Here is a 16,922-nt window from a genome sequence, read left to right on the forward strand (position 1 = left end):
CTCCATCGCCTGTAGTTAAAGTGGATCTGGCTGGTCTTGCTGTGGAGGAGGAGGTTTCGGCAAGGCTATGGATGGTGCTACCATGACCCGCTTTTATCCATGGACTATTAGCCAGCACGTGTCAAGCATTCAGCAGAGCGCGTCACTGCATTTGGCGATTTGTCACATCACGTTGTCACGGTTGGAAAGACGTCCGCCCAAACCAAACCAACGCCGCACCAAAGCCAAGGACGCATGGCTGCACTCGAGCTGTTCTCTCATCGCCAACTTTCTATCTTGTTGGTGTAACCCTTGCACTATGGATTCTGGCATTATTCCAGGAAGCTCTTCTCTCCTTCGCTTCTAATTCTACGTTTCGATATCCACCCTTCCTTTTGATATAGCGCTGCACGCCGCTATGGCGCATACCGCCGGCTTGACCGAAGAGGACCTACAAAAAAGCGCCGCGTTTTCTGATCCCGAGATCTCGGAAAAGGCATTGTCTGCCAATCGCCGTTCCACCTATGCTCCAAGTCACGATGAAGACGAGAACATGGTTGACGGTATGGACACATGCCCATCTGCGGAAGACGACAATATTGACCATGTGGACGGATTAGACCAGGATTTGCCAGATTGCAACGGCACTTCCAGCACGGGCGGAGACTACTATAAAGGCGATCCCCATCGATTAGCTCGGAACTCTAGCCGCGCTCGTGGAGATGACTCTCCAGATACTACAGAAGATGCTGAAGGTGTCGGTGCAGTGAAGCTACAGCCCGGCGAAAGCGAAAGCGATGACCAGGATGACGATAGTCACTCGTCTAATGAATCCGAAAGTATACATGATGAAAATTCAGGTAGCTCTGAAGAATGGGAGCTGGATGAGCACTTGTCTGAGCACGAGGGTGAAGAGGATGATGACGACGGTGAAAGTCCATCTCCGAACAACTGCATATACTGTGGCGAAGGAGAAAAAGAAGGAGCTCAACCTGTAAACTCGTGCACATCATGCTTCTTGTGCCACCGGAACGGTATGCTTCCGACGCCAATTGCTTGTTGTCTCGGGATTTCAACTGACATTATCATAAGCAGCTCATCTAAAGTGTATCCCAGACGCTGACATGAAGCCTGGTCGAAGTGGTAAGTTCAAACTTGCTATACATGAAACCTCGACTGTGCCGTCACTTACACGTTTTCATAGGCAAAATAAATGCTGGTAACTGGAAATGCTCAGACTGTCGCGCGTCCAAACAGTCTACACCATATCACGACTCATCAAAGCCTGGCCATGATACCGCCTCAGAAACGCCATCTAATGGCCTAGACACTCAACTATCCATAGAAACTGCGTCTCCAAGAAACGACGGGACCGCCAGCGGTAGTGCAAGATCACTTAGAAAGCGAACCATGACAGCCGCTGAAGAGGACGAAACTGCTTCAACCTTTAGAAAACGCCTTCGTCAAAACCCTACCTTGTCCAGACGATCACTAGACAACATTGACAAAGATACCAAGAAGCGACAGTCTAAACGCAGCCTGAGAATAAAGAAGCAACGACACGTCGCCGTGACACGAAAGGGGCCCACATCACTGCTAGTCGTAATGCATGTGAAGCCTTCTGCCTTGAACCAAATTCTAACTCAGACATCAGGCGGACCGAGTGGTGCGAGGCGAGGAACAAGGCGGACAATGTCATTTGTCGCGCCCTCCACTGCCACGCAGCAGCCAGTAGCGCCCTTTGCATACATTTCACAGCCGTTTTATTCCTTCTTTGATCGAGAAACTGACGAAGTCAAAGGCAAGCCATACGGAGGAGTTCTCACCGAGGCCGAAGCTGACACTTCGAAAACGCTTCCGGCCGAGGAAGACCGAAAGCGATTTGTGGAAGCTCAAGAGACGGCCGAAGCCGAATGGCGCAATAGAATTCTACAGTTACAACCCGACATCAATGCATCTGTTAAGAAGCCCAAGAAGGCGAGAGCCCCTGGCTCGCAGATTGAGTGCATAGACTTTGGTGGCTGGGAGATTGATACGTGGTATGCCGCCTCGTATCCCGAAGAATACAGCTGCAATCGCGTGCTGTATATCTGTGAATTCTGTCTCAAGTACATGAATTCGGACTATGTTGCCTGGCGCCACAAGTTGAAATGTCCTGCCAAACACCCGCCTGGCGATGAAATTTACCGCTTTGAATCGATATCTGTATTCGAGGTGGATGGGCGCAAACATCCCGTGTATTGCCAGAATCTCTGCCTGTTGGCAAAACTCTTCCTTGGGTCTAAAACCCTATATTATGACGTTGAACCCTTTCTGTTTTATATTCTCTGTGAATATGACGAACTGGGCTATCACTTTGTCGGGTATTTTTCCAAAGAGAAGCGAGCCAGCAGTCAAAACAATGTTAGCTGCATTCTCACATTACCGATTCACCAACGAAAAGGCTACGGCAACCTCCTGATTGATTTTTCGTATCTTCTTACTCGTGTTGAGCAAAAGACTGGCTCTCCAGAAAAGCCTCTCTCTGACATGGGCTTGGTCTCATACCGAAACTACTGGCGGCTAGTTTTGTGTCAATTTTTTCTGGATAACCACGGACCTGACAACAAGCCAAAGTCGGGTATGAGTATTCGGCATATATCGGATAGCACTGGCTTGACACCAGATGATGTTGTCTCTGCACTAGAGGGGCTACGATGTTTAGTCCGAGATCCCGAGTCTCAGTTATACGCGTTACGCGTAGACCTCGACTACTGTCGGGCCTATGTAGCCAAGTGGGAAGCCAAAAACTATGTCAAGTTGAAGCCAAGTGCTTTGACTTGGACCCCATATGTCATGGGTCGTGGTGTGGTGAATACCCTTGACATGGTGCCCGGATTGAGCCATATCGATGGCAGCCACGACGGGGACGATGAGCTAGACAATCAGACAGGCCCATCTGCTCTTCACTGCGACATGAATATCAACGATGGCGATTTAAGCCATGGACAGAGTCCGACCGAGTCACATTGCATGGACCATGGTGATACTCAGCAAGAACCAACAAATCTCTGTATTCCCATGGACGTCGACCAACCCTATCCCAGTACAGAGTCTCTACTAGCTAGCTCCATTGCAAATTCGCAAAGCACGGGTCCCAGAGAAGACGACGACTCTATGGACTGGGAGGCGGCTTACAACGATATTCCACCGACCCGGTTCCGAGTGTTCCCGGCAACAACCAGCCGCAGACCTGAAGTTGCAAAAGTCGCGGTGATGGCTACGTCTTCAGAAGACACGGGCATCCATCGCACGAACAAAACAACACCCAAACAAGCTTCTTCAGTAGTCGCTCAAAGTAACTCAATCAGTCTGCCCAGAGCACCGTCATCGTCATCACACAAACGCAAAGGTGAAAGTACGGGCCGTGGCCCTGGCCGCTGGCCCAAGGGAACCAAGAAGGCCGATTATGGAAACGCCGAGAGTGGACCTGGCATGCCGCCGGGCTGGCGGAGTAGCCCGCGGATTGCCGAGCAGGCCAGAAACAACTTGGAGCTGGCGGTATCAAACGGCCCAAATCCAAATACAGAGACAAACTTGTCTGTATAACAGCACGAGGGGCGGACGCGGGTCGATGGGCGGTGTTTCTGAGGATAGGATCATGATTCCAAGTGGACTAGGCCTTTGCGCGGGAGGGACGTGGGATGTGTGGTGTATTTTGATTTCCTTCTTCCACTTATGGATGTATGTCGGATCATGACTTGGTGTTTGGGCTTATTCTCCAGCATGGCGTTCTGGTACAGGCAGGTGGAGGTTGTATTTTTTATTTGGTTGCAAGTTGATAATGCAAGAGTCTTGACGTTGAAAAGGTAGATGGCTAACCCTAAGGATGTGGGACATGGGACGACGGAGAACCGACCAAGAGGCTGTCAGATGGAGAGCAGTGAATGTTGTAGCTGTCAGTTGAGGTGAGTGTTCCAGAAAGTGGTGGATGGTTTCTAGTTTGCGTCAGGGCAGCTTGTAGCGCTGTAGATAGTTTGCTGGTGATGGGTACATTGTACATGCTGCGCCACAGCACAGCCACATGGACCGTGTGGCGCCCAGTGACCGACGGCCAGAGCAACACTGCGTAATGGACGACGACGACGACGCTCCTCTGCAAAATATCCCGCTCACCAGGTCGATTGTGCTTCTACTCTGTGACTACACAAGCCTATATTGCAGAGTCCTCGCGACCGTCTCCCGCCGCCGTCTGTTTTTGCATCTCGTTCCCCCTCAGCCCCAGCCCGAGCCTAAACTGCTGCCCAGCCATCGCCACTCCCAGCCAGGCCCCCCCATCCGACTCTGCCCCCATCCCATCGCCTTTTGGCCTGCTGGCGCCTTTGCCGCTGGCTCCGATTATTAAATACTGACTTGCCAGAGACGTCATTTTTACCCACTTCCCGCTCCCCGTTCCCTCCCTCGCCCAAACCCAATTCAATTCCTGAGTTGCGCCAAATCCCCAATTCGGTCAATCCGACGGACGCATCACTGTTTTTTTTATTCCTTAACCACTTCAGCCCGCCTCTCAAATTCTTGCCGCTCCGTTGCGTATTTTGAAACCTGTTGCAGCCGCGCTGATCTCGACACCTTTGCGCTGAGCCTTTGCTTCTCCGCCATCTCCAGTCGCCTCGCCTCCATCTCATCCTGCGTCCATTATCAATCGGCGTTATTGGCGGCTTCCCCCACGCACGCACGCACGAATCACGCATCACGCATCACGCATCACGCCTCCGCCATCTTTGAGGTATCGCCATCTCCGCCCAACCCTCCCGCCTCCTCTTTTCTGTTCCGTCGCCAGCTGCGTAAGCTGCATCCGAATCAGCCATGTCCAAGGTCATGAGAAGCGTCAAGAATGTCACCAAGGGCTACTCCTCCACACAAGTCAAAGTCCGCGAAGGTTAGCCCTGCTCCGATAATCTCTCACCACAATGGCCCGCAACTAACCCGCCGCGTGCAGCCACCAGCAACGATGCCTGGGGCCCCTCCGGAACCCAGATGAGCGAAATCGCACAGCTGACTTTCAACGGGTATGCTCCACCTCTCCTAGTATGATACACGCGTGGCTGACCTCAGAATGCTGACGCGAACAGTGGCTCCGACTTTGTGGACATCATGGAGATGCTGGATAAGCGCCTGAACGACAAGGGCAAGAACTGGAGGCACGTGTTAAAGGCTCTCAAGGTGCTCGACTACTGCCTGCACGAGGGCTCCATCAAAGTTGTGTCATGGGCCCAGGCCAACATCTACATCATCAAGACCTTGCGCGAATTCCAGTACATGGACGAGGAGGGACGTGACGTCGGCCAAAACGGTAAGCTAGCGAGTGCTTCTCCGACTTTTCTTTCTCATGTCGACTCCCCTTCCAACTAACCACTCTATCGTGTTACAGTTCGCGTTGCCGCAAAAGAACTGACCTCCCTACTCATCGACGAGGAGCGCCTCACGGCCGAGCGCAGCGACCGCCGCTCATGGAAGTCCCGGGTGACTGGTCTTGACGAATACGGTCCACCCAGCTCGCCCGGCCAGTCCCGACCCCAGCGCTACCGAAACGAGGAAAACGACGTTGAATACCGCCTTGCAATCGAGGCTAGCAAAGTCCAGGAAGAGGAAGACAGACGCAAGCGAGCAACCCACACCTCTGGGTTTGACGACGACGACGATCTGGCCAAGGCAATCCAACTAAGCAAAGAGGAGGAAGACCGCCGCCATAAGGAGCTCGAACAGACTGCCGCTGCTAACAACGCCTCATTGTTTGACGACGACTTGATTCAGGTCTCTTCTGCCCAGCAGCCACAGCCGACTGGCTTCAACATGGGCTACCAGCAAGGCCAACCAGTCGACTTCTTTGCTAATCCCATGGATCAGAACCAGCTCCAGCCACAGCCCACGGGCTTCATGCAGAATGCCTACACTGGATTCCAGAGCCAGCCCACCGGTTTCTTCCAGAATGGATATGGCATGCAGCAGCCCAATATGCCAGACATGTACCAGCAGCAACAGCAGCAGATGGCTGCCTTTCAGCAACCCCAGCCCACTGGATTCAACAATCCCTACGGCCTTCAGGTCTCCTCCCCCCAGCCCGAGCCTCCCATGCCCACTGGCAGCAACAACCCTTGGGCTACGAGCAATGCCGGTCTGATGAAACCCGCCCCGACTGGTTCCAACAACCCATTCTCCAGCCAGTCAGGAAACACCAGCAACTCACCGTTCAACCGCCCCCGCACAGCACAGCCTTCTGGTCTTGGCTCCCTCCCCGAGCAAAACCCCATCACCAGCTTCCAGCCCCAGACCCCGGCCCCGACTCAAGCTCTGCAGCCCCAGCGCGAGATGAGCGACCACGAGCAAAAGCTTAATGCGCTGCTAGCCGGCGGCGACGGCATGGACACATATGGAAACACGGGCAACTTGCGCATCCCCGCACAACACACTGCGCCCGGCACATTCGTCAACAGCGCCGGCTCCGGCATCAACAGGCTCAACGCCGATGCGACGGGCAACAACCCGTTCCTGCGCACTCAGTTCACCGGCATGCCGTCAGTGCAGTACACGCAGGGCCAGGGTGCCGCCGGCCCAAACAACAACCCCTTCGCCATGCGGCAGCAGCAGCAGACGGCGACGGCGCCCCAGGACCTCATCCAGTTCTAAGAAGCTTTTGCTGTGCGCGACGGGACTTTTTTCTTCTAACATTGCTGATTGAAAAGAAAAATTACTATATACTGCAAGTAGAGCATGCGTGAGAGCCTTTTGCATCTCTCTCTCTCTCTTTCTCTGTGTGTGTCTGCTCTCCTTTTCTTGTTTTCTTTTAGCTGGGTGTGCCACTCTTTTCTTCTTGTTTCTTTTGGGAGATGTAGCTCGGATCATATTCCCTTGTTTTTCTCTGTCTCTCTCTTGTGTTTGGGAAGGGCGTTTCTTGTTTGCTTCTTTTGGTTTTTCTCTCTGATTTCTCTTCTTTTTTTTGCTTGTTATTCTTGCCTAGTACTATCATCATATTTCCCCCCCCCCCCCCCCCCCCCCTTCTGCTTCATCTATAGCTTTGCTGCGTTCTCAAGTCTCCTGATTCTCCCTTCAAATTGTCAAAGACATGGCTTCAAGGTGCAAAAAATATTTTTCTAGACGGTTGGTTTTTTTGTCTGTACTGTACATCTGTAGAGCTGTCGATGGTTCAGGCGTGGTGGAGCTGGTGTTTAGATCTGAGTAAAAAAAGGTGTATTGATATCTATTCCAGAGGTCCTGTTTGTGGCTCCCTCCCTGGCCCAGAGTCCCGTACATCCTCTCGGTCTACTGGCTCACGCCCAAGTCCATTGACTTGTCCCAGAGATTCTGCAACTCGGCCGTCACATCCTCGCTTTCCAGGACCGGGATACTGCTGGCCGGCAGCATCTTGTGGTCGTCGAATCCGTGCATGGCCGGATGCATCGACCGCGCAGTTCCCGGCCGCGACGCCGTGCTGCTTCGGCGCATGTGGCGCGCATAGCTATCCGGGGTCATGGTTCCCGAGGGCGCCGCAGCGCCGTGTGCCGTGCGTTTCTGGGGCGTGGCGGCGGTGGCGGTGCTGGTGCTGGTGCTGGGGCGGTCGAGGCCGAAGGCGGCGGGCATGCGGTCGACGCAGCGGGCGAGCGGGTTCTGGTACCGGCGAATAACCATGTAGCCGGCGCCGACATGCTCGAGGAGCTTTGCGACGCGGGGGTCGCGCGTCGCCGTGCCATCGTAGCCGGGCTGGACGACGGCGATGAGGTGGTGGGCGGCGGGGACGTCGATGCCGTTTTGCGGGACGGCGGGGTCGCCCATATCCATGACGGAGCTGGCGCGCTGGAGGTCTAGTTTCTGCTGGGTGCGGGATTTCTGGGCGCTGAGCGGGGCGCGGCGGATGGGCAGTGTGCTGCTGCTGACTTCCTCGTCGTCGGTGAGCGCGGCGGCGGCGTCGGCGCGGGCGATGGAGTTAAGGCGGGCGGCTTGGGCGGCGGCTCTGATGCGCTGGGCGTTGCGGGCCGGAGTGCCAGCGTCGCTGCTGCCGTGGGTGGTGTAGAACGAGCCTTCGCTCGCGAGCGTCGGCATCTGGGCGTCGATGAAGCGGGAGGTCGGCATGTCTGTGTCGTGGCTGCTGCTTGTGGCTTCAGAGGCGACGAGCGTCGACTGCGAGTTGGGCACGTCGGGCACGTGGGCCCTGGACGAGTGGACTTGGGGCATCGAGGTGACTCGCGGCGGCTGCCGTGAAGACTTGGGCGGCGCGGCGGGGGGCACGTGGTTCTTGATAAAGGGCGAGGCCGAGTTGCTGGCGTCCTGCCACTCGTCGTCGTCGTCGTCTTCGTCGTCGTCGTCAGGGTTGTCGGTGCCGACGTCAAAGAGAACCTGCTGCTTGGCACTGCGCGATGTGCGCGACGCAGCAGCAGCCGAGGTGTTTGCGGCGGATCCGGTTCGTTTGGGAGCCAGGCTGGACTTGGCGGGGGCAGCGTGGCGGCGGGGAGCAGCAGCGGCGACTTCGGAGTGGGATTTGTTGCGGGCAATGGCCGTGTGGGACGAGGTCTTTTTGAGGGCTGCCAGATTGGCCGAGGAGCTGGCACTGGCCGTGTGGTTGGCGAGCGCAGGATTACTACTATTACTATTACTATGGGCAGAGGTCACGTTTGCGAGCGTGTGCGTCAGACGCTGCTCCGACTGGGTGCGACGGTTGGGCGGCCTGGCTGCGGCGGTGGACAAAGCGGCATTCGATTGGGCGTGGTATTTGGCGTTGTGGAGGGCTTTGGCTGACGGCACACGAGTATGCAGGCGGCCGGCAATGTGCGACTTTTGCTTTGCTGGGCGCTGCTGGGAGATTCGAGGGCTGCTGTGGGTTTTGGGCAGAGGAGGCTGAGGCTGAGGCTGGGTCTGAGTCTGGGTCTGAGTCTGAGTCTGTGGTGGCTGCGTGCTTTGTTGCGGCCTGCTCTCGGCCACGACATTGGCTGGAGCGCCTGATGGCGATGACTGGCTGCTGGCTGGCCGGGACATTGCGTCGGGAGTAAAAATAGCAATTGGCGATTGGTTGGCTAAGGGTTGTTTGCGTCGCGTGAGATCAGATCAGATTAGATTGAAGGGGGTCTAAAACGCAGCATAGATTGCAGCAATTCCAGAGGAGAGAGAGAGAGGCCGATTGAACAGGCAAATCTGCCACGGAGTTGAGATGCGCTGAACTGGCTGGCGGATTCGGATTTGTGCGATTTTCGCAGTGTCTAGGTGGGGGTTACGTAAGAGAGGAAGATGGAGTCGGGGGGTTCACGAGAGGCGAGAGAAAAAAAAGAAAAAAATTAATGTAGACTCAGAGCAGCAGAACGACGGACTGGCTTCTAGAGACACAAGAAAAAAAAAGAAAAAGACATGACGTTGCTGGCTGCGCTGTCCCAAACTCTCAAGCCCACGTCACCAAGGCTCTCTCTCCTGAACGTGATAACGATAACGTGTTAAATGTTGGTTAATGCGGCTTAGCGCAGGAGCCGATAAGCTTCCGCCGAACAGGGTTAGGGTTGGGGTTGTCTGGAGGAAGAAAGCGTCTACGTTTGCGTTTCTTTTTTCTTCCAAGTTGGAGATGCGGCGTTGCGTTTCTGCATGCAGACAGCTGCTGGAGTTGTGGAGGTACAAAGTCAAAGTACAAGGTACAAACAGGTACAACCAGACCCACTTGAGACTTGGAGTTGAGCTGGATGTAAAAAAAAAAAAAAAAAAAAAAAACATTGCAATAATAACTAACCACCACACTGATTGCTGGTACTCTCATCCCCTCAAATCTACTTGTGGAAGGCCTTGACCTTTTCAACCTCATCGTAGCTCCCCATAAAGATACCCGCGCGATCATGAATGTCTTCCGGCACAACATCTAGCATGCGCTTCATGTGAGAGTCCACGGCCTGGCCACCAGCTATCGGAGGTGGGAGACATCAGGTTAGCGTCTTGTTCTGTCTCGTCTACTCGAATAAACAACTCACCATTCTCGAATATCATGGCCATGGGCGCACACTCGTACAGAATGCGCAGCTTGCCTTTGGGGCTCTTCTTGTCGGCTGGGTAGGCAAATATGCCTCCGTACAAGAGAGTCCGGTACGCGTCGGCCACCATGCTTCCAATGTACCGGGAACTGTAGGGCTTGCCGTTTTCCTGGGCCACCTTCAACGACTCAAAATAGTCCCTGACGTTGTTCTCCCAGTACAGCGAGTTGCCCTCGTTGACCGAGTATATGGAGCGCGCCTTGGGCAGACGCATGTCGGGATGCGTTAGGATGAACTCGCCGACGCCGTTGTCGAGGGTAAAGCCGTTGACGCTACCGCCCTTCATGGTGATGACCAGTTGCGACGAGGCACCGTACATGGTGAATCCGGCGGCTACGAGTTCATTTCCAGGCTTCAAGATGTCTTCTTTGGTGCCAGTCGAGCCCTCGGAAAGCTTGTGGATGGCAAAGATGGTGCCGACCGAGACTCCGGCATCTAGATTGGAGCTTCCATCTATGGGATCACAGGCCACGGCATAGCGCGCGCCGCCGTTTGATTTAAAGTAGATGACGTTTTCTTCTTCTTCCGAGACCAGTAGCGCACACTTGCCGGACGAGCGCATGGCTTCGATGAAGAGGTCGTTGGAGATGACGTCAAGCTTCTTTTGGTCGTCGCCTGTGGTGTTGGACGACCCGGCCAGGCCAGTCAGGTTCACCAGTGTGGCTCGACGGATATAGTAGGCAATCGATTTGAATGAAAACTGCAGGGCATGGCATAGTAGTCTGTACGCAAGAAACGGAGCCGGGGCGGGAGGAGGCTGATATGTTAGTCTGAGCCAACGCAAGGGGAGGGGAATCGAGTACTATGAGGAGCCATACGTAAAATCACCAGTAGCTTCCTTGTGCTTTACTTGCTCTTCGGTTAGGAAGCGCGTCAATGTGATGATGTGGGTATTGATGTCCATTTCAGAACCGGGAGGGCCGACTGATGTTGACATGGCAGGCAATCTATAGCTTAGTACGAGGTGGAGTGGAAGTATAGGCAGGATGGAGACAGGTTATCTTTGTCAAAGTCTTTGTTGCGGTGGAAGCACGAGGGAGGCGGGAAGAGACAGAACAAGTGCAGCTAGGTACTGATGGTAGTTGGAGCGAGACAAGAGAAAAAGAAAACAACGGGGAACAAAACTAGCAGAGGGTAATCAGCCGGACAAGGACAAGCTCTGACAGTCGCATGTCCTATTTATATGGCCTGGGCGAATGGGTTGTATGTATGCACTCGTCAGGAAACGAACTTTAAGATAAGTGGAAAGCAAAGGCTGGCCTCGGATATGCTGAGCCGGGATAAAGTCGTCCAAACAGACCCCGTGATCAGCTTGATTTGGAACAAGCTCCATAGCGGGTAGGCCACCTTACATGGAGGGGACTGGACTGAAGGGGACTGGACCAAGGGGTCGCTCTGGGTATGGGTGTAGCCATAGGCGGTTTCTTGTTTGCGTCTACAAGAATGCGAGCTTGTATTGTTCCCTGTCGCCAGCCCTGGTGAAGTCTTGCTCGCAGATTCTCTGATACAGACTCGCCGGCATAAAGTACAGATAGTGCAAATAGCAAATAACTAGGTACAATGTGTTTGATATTGGAGAGACTTGGCCGCATATTATGTAATCCGATTCGGTTTACAGGCACTTGCGGCCTGTGTTGAGGTTGTGGCAGTTGCTGCATCTGGCTCGGTGGACGGCTATTCGTGGGTGGACCGGTGGGTCTGGGGAATAGGAGCTTTCCGGATTCGGCAATGGCCATCTGCTTGTTAGCCGGGAAGCTCCAACACAGCAGCAAAAAGAGCAGCTATGGGTATTGAAATGCATGCATGTGATTGGATGTGGCGCTTCAGCCAGCTGGGAACAACCCTAATCGGCTTCTTCACAGGCGCTCGCTATTCTACCACGTCCAGAGAGGCATCTGTTACGTGAGTTGTACAGCCTGGTCGGCCGAGGGGAACCCAGTGGCAGGCGGGTTTATCTGTGTGCGCTGTGCCCAAGAAGATTTCCCGGAAGCGAGTTCAGACGGGCCGGGAGACTGTCTGGCAGGGCTGGGGTAGAAGCTGCAGGCCAACTATAGGGATAATTGCACGAGATAACCGGGGCTGCTTGAGACTTTGTGCTTTGGCGAAGTGTGAGTATCTCCCCGTAACTAACTATAATGCATGCATGTTTTCACCTAGTCGTAATGCCTCAGCCTTGAACTGAGCCCCCGGAAAGTTGATCACGGGATATATCTGGTCGCTCGGCTCGATGGCATAGTCTGGGGTCTGGGATCTGGGGTTAGGTCTGGATCAGCTTCTCCAGATTTGTTATGTCATCCGTGAGCATGGGTGCGAGGAGAAAACAAAGATACAGGGAGGGCGACAGTGCAATTCTCACTGTAGAGATCAGGGATCTTCTCCAATTCCACCACGTGACCCTGGGAGAGGGTAGGGGCAGTTTGTAAGGGTCTGTACCACCACCAAAAAAAAAAAAAACAACAGAAACGCAGGCTGACAACCCGGCGTTTAAGACACAGACACAGACGCAGAAAACGCAGTCACGTGTCAAACATTCCCATGCGATGGATGCGGCTTCGTTTCACAAGCCTCCGTTTCTGGTTTCCGCCAGCCAACCGGCAGTTAGCTGAGAAAAAAAAAAAAAAAAAGACGCCTCGCCTCGGCTCCTCCCCTCGCCAATGTGTGAATGACACATGAATGGCCTCCAAGCTCCTGAGCTACAGGAAAACAAGGACCTTTCTACTAGTTAACTAGTTAGATACATAGTTAACTAGCTATGTAGCTATGTAACTACGTGTAACTATGTACTTGTGAACAACTAGTGTCCTCTGGCTCTGGCTCTGGCTCTGGCTCTGGCTCTTCCTCGGCCCCCCGGCTGTATTGTGCCCAGTACCCGTGTGGCCTGTAGCCTGTAGCCTCAGTGGCTTCAGTGGCCTTCACAGCCTGTAGCAGCCTGTATCTTACAGTCTCCAGCTTGTCCGGCTCAATTATGCCTCGCTCCAGCTTCAGCGATTGGGCTTGCCGTCTTTAACCTCTCACCAACTTCTTTTCCTTCTTCTCCTTCATCTGGTTCTCCAAAACCGCCCTGCCTCATAATTCTCGCGACACCTCAAATCCAAGCACTTTCAGCCAGAATTCCATCGCCACTCTGATTTGCGCCCATCGCCCAGAAATCGCCGAAGCTTTCTTCCTCCCTCGCTCCCCAAATATTATCCGCGTTGGCGCGCCCCTTGAATTCGTGCGCTGGCGATACAACTCTCTGCGCAGAGTAATCCTCGCCCCCTCTCCCCGGATATCCAGCCATAGTAAATGGTACACGGCGCCCGTTTATGAGCCTCCTGAGCCTTTAGCAGTACTCCCGCCTGGCTAAAACAGAACCACCGCCATCCGCCGTCCGCCGTCCGCCTGATCCGCGCCGCTCGCCGCCTCTCCCTCCCGCCTCGAACCACTCTCCCCCGATCGCCCCCCCCCCCCCCCCCCCCCCCCCGGCCCAACATGGCCCTGACCGACGCCGTCGTGCTGCCCACCACGTCCGTGGCGCAGTACCTCTTCTTCGTGCTCAACACCATGGGCCGCGACAAAATCATCCGCTGCCTGCAGTACTTTGGCCGCTTCTACTCGTGGTACCTCGAGCGCACCAACGGCACCAAGGCCCAGATCGCCCCGTGGGAGGCCATCAAGAAGCAGCTCGGCCTCGTACGCAAGGTCATGCGCGCCGGCACCTTTGTCGACCACTTCCGCAGCCTGCTGAGCCTCGCCGTCGACAACAAGGCCCAGGAGCCCGCCCTGCGCTACATGAACATGCTGCGCGCGCTGTGCTACACCATCTACATGACGCTCGACTCCGTCACCCTGCTCGACTTGATTGGTGTCCGCAAGCTGCAAAAGGCCAGCTTGTACCAGCGCGAGGCCAACCGCTTCTGGGCCATGGGCCTCATGTCCAGCGTGCTGGCCCAGTCGTACCGGATGTTTCTGCTGAATGAGCGGATGGCTACCATTGACAAGAAGGAGGCTGATGGCGTGGTTGAGTACAGAAAGACTGTCCAGTGAGTTCTACATCCCATTTCTCCATCTCTCCCTCTCTCCCTCTCCTTTGCTAACACATCCCCCTCCAGGGAACGCGCCCAAGCCCGCAACCAAATCATCTGCGACCTCTGCGACGTGACCGCCCCGGCTGCCGCCCTCGGCTGGGCCAAGTTCGACGAAGGCCTGATCGGCCTGACCGGCATTTTCAGCAGCGTCGTCAGCGTCTCCTCCAAGTTGACCAAGTTCTCCGAGTAGCCGTGTAGCCCGAGACGACGAAGAAATCCACGGTAATTTAAAAGTACCCCCGTGCCCCCGTTTACCAGTCCTACATACACCTCACCCCCAACGAGTATCTTTCACTCCATCTACCCTTCACAGCCATTATCATGGCCTCTCTCTTTTAAACCCACGCTCCATGACTCTTTTCGTTTCTGGTCAATTTTGCCTTTGCCGTGCTGGAACAGGAAGATGAGGCTCATTTTAGCCATCCCACCTTTGTAGTCATCGCTCGATGCCGTGCCGTGCCTTTGTTTTTTTTTTGTTTATTTTTCCTATTCTGTCTACAACTGTCATTGTACTTTAGCTTGTATTTATTGCTACCTAAATGAAAAAAAAAAATACAAAAAAAACAATTCTGTATACGTGAAGCAGTATAGCCGATAGCCTTGTACATGCATCGTTCGTTGTGCTTTTGAAGAGAAAAGACCCAATTCAAACTTCACCAATACCGACCTCTGTCGTAGTCCCGAGTCGGATAGACATTCCTGGGAGGATGAGGATATCCGCCGTCACGCGGCGGGTAATCCCGCGGCGGACGGTCGTACATGGGAGGACGACCGTACGGGTCCGGCGGGTGCGAGTAGTCCCGGCGGTACGGATCTTCATACGGCCGCCGCTCATAGTCGTCCATTGGAGGGCGCCGCGGCGGTGAGCGGTAGCTGGAGCGACGGTCGTCGTAGTAGTCGCGGCGTGGCGGGCTGCGGTCGCGGTAGGGGTCCCTGTATCTTTCTCTGCGCGGGCTGTAGCCGCGGGGTGGCATTGGGCCGCGCCGGTCAAAGTCATCCATGGGGCCGTGGCCGTAATGGCCGCCATGCGGGCCGTAGTTGGGACTGGGGCCGGGGCCGGGTCCAGGACCAGAGCCGGGGCCCATGTCCTGTCGGGCGTAGCGATTTGTCCGCGGCATGGGCGATCTTGAGCGACCTCTAAAGTCTCGGTCTGCGGCCGGGTGGTCGGGTTGGGGCTGTATGCCGCTGTTAGCATCCGCGTCATCACTTGGCTTGGAAAGCAACGAGGAGAAACTTACGTCGGCAACGCAGGTGACGTGCTTTCCGCGGAATTCTTTGTCGGTCAGTTTCTCGACAGAGTCGCGCAAGTCTGCCTCTGTTTCAAATTCGACAAAGCTGAGGATGGGTTAGCGGGCAGGGTTTGCAACAGCAGCATTCAGCAAGACTATGTTGTATTGTATACTCACCCTTGTCCAGGAGTTTCCTGGCTCATCTCTGAGTAAATGACATGAAGACCAGAGTGGCGAGCAAAATCTTTAAGGTCCTGATGGAGATGTGCTAAGTTAGCGCTGTGCTTCGGTCACGCAAATTCCCGAGGCTGTTTTTACAGGTGTCGCAAGAAGAGTCTGTATGTCCGCCAAAGTTTGATGCCAAGGAAGTGAAAGACGCGAGGAAAAGAAGCGGGAGTGGCATCACAGCTCCGAGCGGTCCGAGTGATCCACGGGGTTGAAGCCTGGAGCCAGACACAAGCGGTATCCAGAGCGCAGAAGCTTGGCGGGCGAAGGAGAAGTTGTGGGCGTTGCAAGAGGCGAAAAAAGTCCAAGAAACAACGGGAGCAGAAGCAAAAAAAGACAGAAAGAAAACAGGGAGAAGGGTCAACCGACCTGCCAGCTGGTATCTTCGGGAAGCCCGCTTATCTGCATCCGGTGCGGGGTTCGACGGGGACGCGGGCCGTTTCTGTCGCCGGAGCCGGGGCCGTTGTTGGGGTCGCGGTGGCGCGAGCCGCGGGCAAACTGGACGGTCAAGCGCTCGCCCATAAAGTCGGTGCCATCTTGGGGAGGAGGAGGAGGAGCCCGGTCAGAACAAGGTCGCGCGGAGAGGGTTTGTTGCCAGAGCGGGTTTGGGGTTAGTGGAGTGACGACGAGGCGGGAATACTTACGGAAAGCTGGCGGGCACAGAGGGGCGAGTTAGCTGGGCCTCATCAGACAAAGAATCGTCGGAGGGGAAGGCTTACCGGGAACCACATCACGTGCATCCATGGGGTCTTTGTACTCGATGAAGCCAAAGCCGTTCATCAGCTTGATGTCGGTGATCTCGCCGGCCATGCGCGCAAAGTGAGTCTGCACGTCATCTTTGGTCGCTGCGAGCGGGAGGAAGCTGGTTAGTCTCTTTTGTTCCGGGCGCGCGCGGGGCGACGAGGCTGAGGAAGAGATGATGGCGATCGTGGGCCTTGTGGAATGCTCCGTGGCTCACCTGTTCGAGGAAGATTTCCAAGATACAGTCGTGTGGATGAAACCTCCATCGCTTGCTGACGTGAGCGACCTGGGCGGGCGGGGCTGATGGAACGGAGCGGAGATGAGGCGCTGGAAAAGGCTGGCGGGATGGGTGTTTTCGAGATGCAGAAGAGAAAAAAGCTGGTGAAAAAAAAACAAAAATATCACCCGCGCATGTAACCTGGCGTTGTTTACTCTGGAACAAAAAAGAAAGAAAAAGAAAAAAAGCTGCCCAGCTCCTCGCCGTGGCCGCGCTTATAGTGGGGAATCTAGCCATGTACTACTTGGAAATTATCGCGATTTAACTGCACACAGCGGCATGTCCTCCAGCTTCTGTTTCTTTTCCTCCCTCGCCGTCAGCAGCGTCAGCAAGCCTGCCGCTATTACACTCAATTGCAGTGGCAATC

General features: G+C 54.8%; 6 protein-coding genes across 6 annotated transcripts; 3 read left to right on the plus strand and 3 right to left on the minus strand.

Annotated features, from left to right (window-relative positions):
* Positions 1-397: 397 nt before the first annotated feature.
* BROUX77_003485 (uncharacterized protein) lies at positions 398-3,567 on the plus strand (the record flags this gene model as incomplete). Its single annotated transcript, XM_073748141.1, has 3 exons — positions 398-1,013; positions 1,075-1,122; positions 1,184-3,567. The coding sequence occupies 3 exons, from the start codon at positions 398-400 to the stop codon at positions 3,565-3,567; spliced, it is 3,048 nt and encodes a 1,015-aa protein (XP_073605910.1).
* A 1,257-nt stretch (positions 3,568-4,824) lies between these two features.
* Positions 4,825-6,645, plus strand: BROUX77_003486 (uncharacterized protein; the record flags this gene model as incomplete). The annotated part of the gene is made up of 4 exons (XM_073748142.1): positions 4,825-4,897; positions 4,958-5,027; positions 5,091-5,311; positions 5,390-6,645. 4 exons carry the CDS (start codon positions 4,825-4,827, stop codon positions 6,643-6,645), a joined length of 1,620 nt encoding a protein of 539 aa, XP_073605911.1.
* Positions 6,646-7,278: 633 nt separating this feature from the next.
* Positions 7,279-8,985, minus strand: BROUX77_003487 (uncharacterized protein; the record flags this gene model as incomplete). Its single annotated transcript, XM_073748143.1, has 1 exon — positions 7,279-8,985. The coding sequence occupies one exon, from the start codon at positions 8,983-8,985 to the stop codon at positions 7,279-7,281; it is 1,707 nt and encodes a 568-aa protein (XP_073605912.1).
* Positions 8,986-9,758: 773 nt separating this feature from the next.
* Positions 9,759-10,953, minus strand: BROUX77_003488 (uncharacterized protein; the record flags this gene model as incomplete). Its single annotated transcript, XM_073748145.1, has 3 exons — positions 9,759-9,889; positions 9,957-10,738; positions 10,835-10,953. 3 exons carry the CDS (start codon positions 10,951-10,953, stop codon positions 9,759-9,761), a joined length of 1,032 nt encoding a protein of 343 aa, XP_073605913.1.
* Positions 10,954-13,487: 2,534 nt separating this feature from the next.
* Positions 13,488-14,273, plus strand: BROUX77_003489 (uncharacterized protein; the record flags this gene model as incomplete). The annotated part of the gene is made up of 2 exons (XM_073748146.1): positions 13,488-14,038; positions 14,108-14,273. The coding sequence occupies 2 exons, from the start codon at positions 13,488-13,490 to the stop codon at positions 14,271-14,273; spliced, it is 717 nt and encodes a 238-aa protein (XP_073605914.1).
* A 463-nt stretch (positions 14,274-14,736) lies between these two features.
* Positions 14,737-16,544, minus strand: BROUX77_003490 (uncharacterized protein; the record flags this gene model as incomplete). The annotated part of the gene is made up of 6 exons (XM_073748147.1): positions 14,737-15,258; positions 15,322-15,418; positions 15,490-15,566; positions 15,907-16,187; positions 16,257-16,382; positions 16,496-16,544. 6 exons carry the CDS (start codon positions 16,542-16,544, stop codon positions 14,737-14,739), a joined length of 1,152 nt encoding a protein of 383 aa, XP_073605915.1.
* Positions 16,545-16,922: the final 378 nt, after the last annotated feature.

The sequence above is a fragment of the Berkeleyomyces rouxiae genome, assembly GCF_048999995.1.
Source record: "Berkeleyomyces rouxiae strain 22BRR77 chromosome Unknown BrBRR77_ptg000003l, whole genome shotgun sequence".
In the NCBI taxonomy this organism is placed as follows: domain Eukaryota; kingdom Fungi; phylum Ascomycota; class Sordariomycetes; order Microascales; family Ceratocystidaceae; genus Berkeleyomyces; species Berkeleyomyces rouxiae.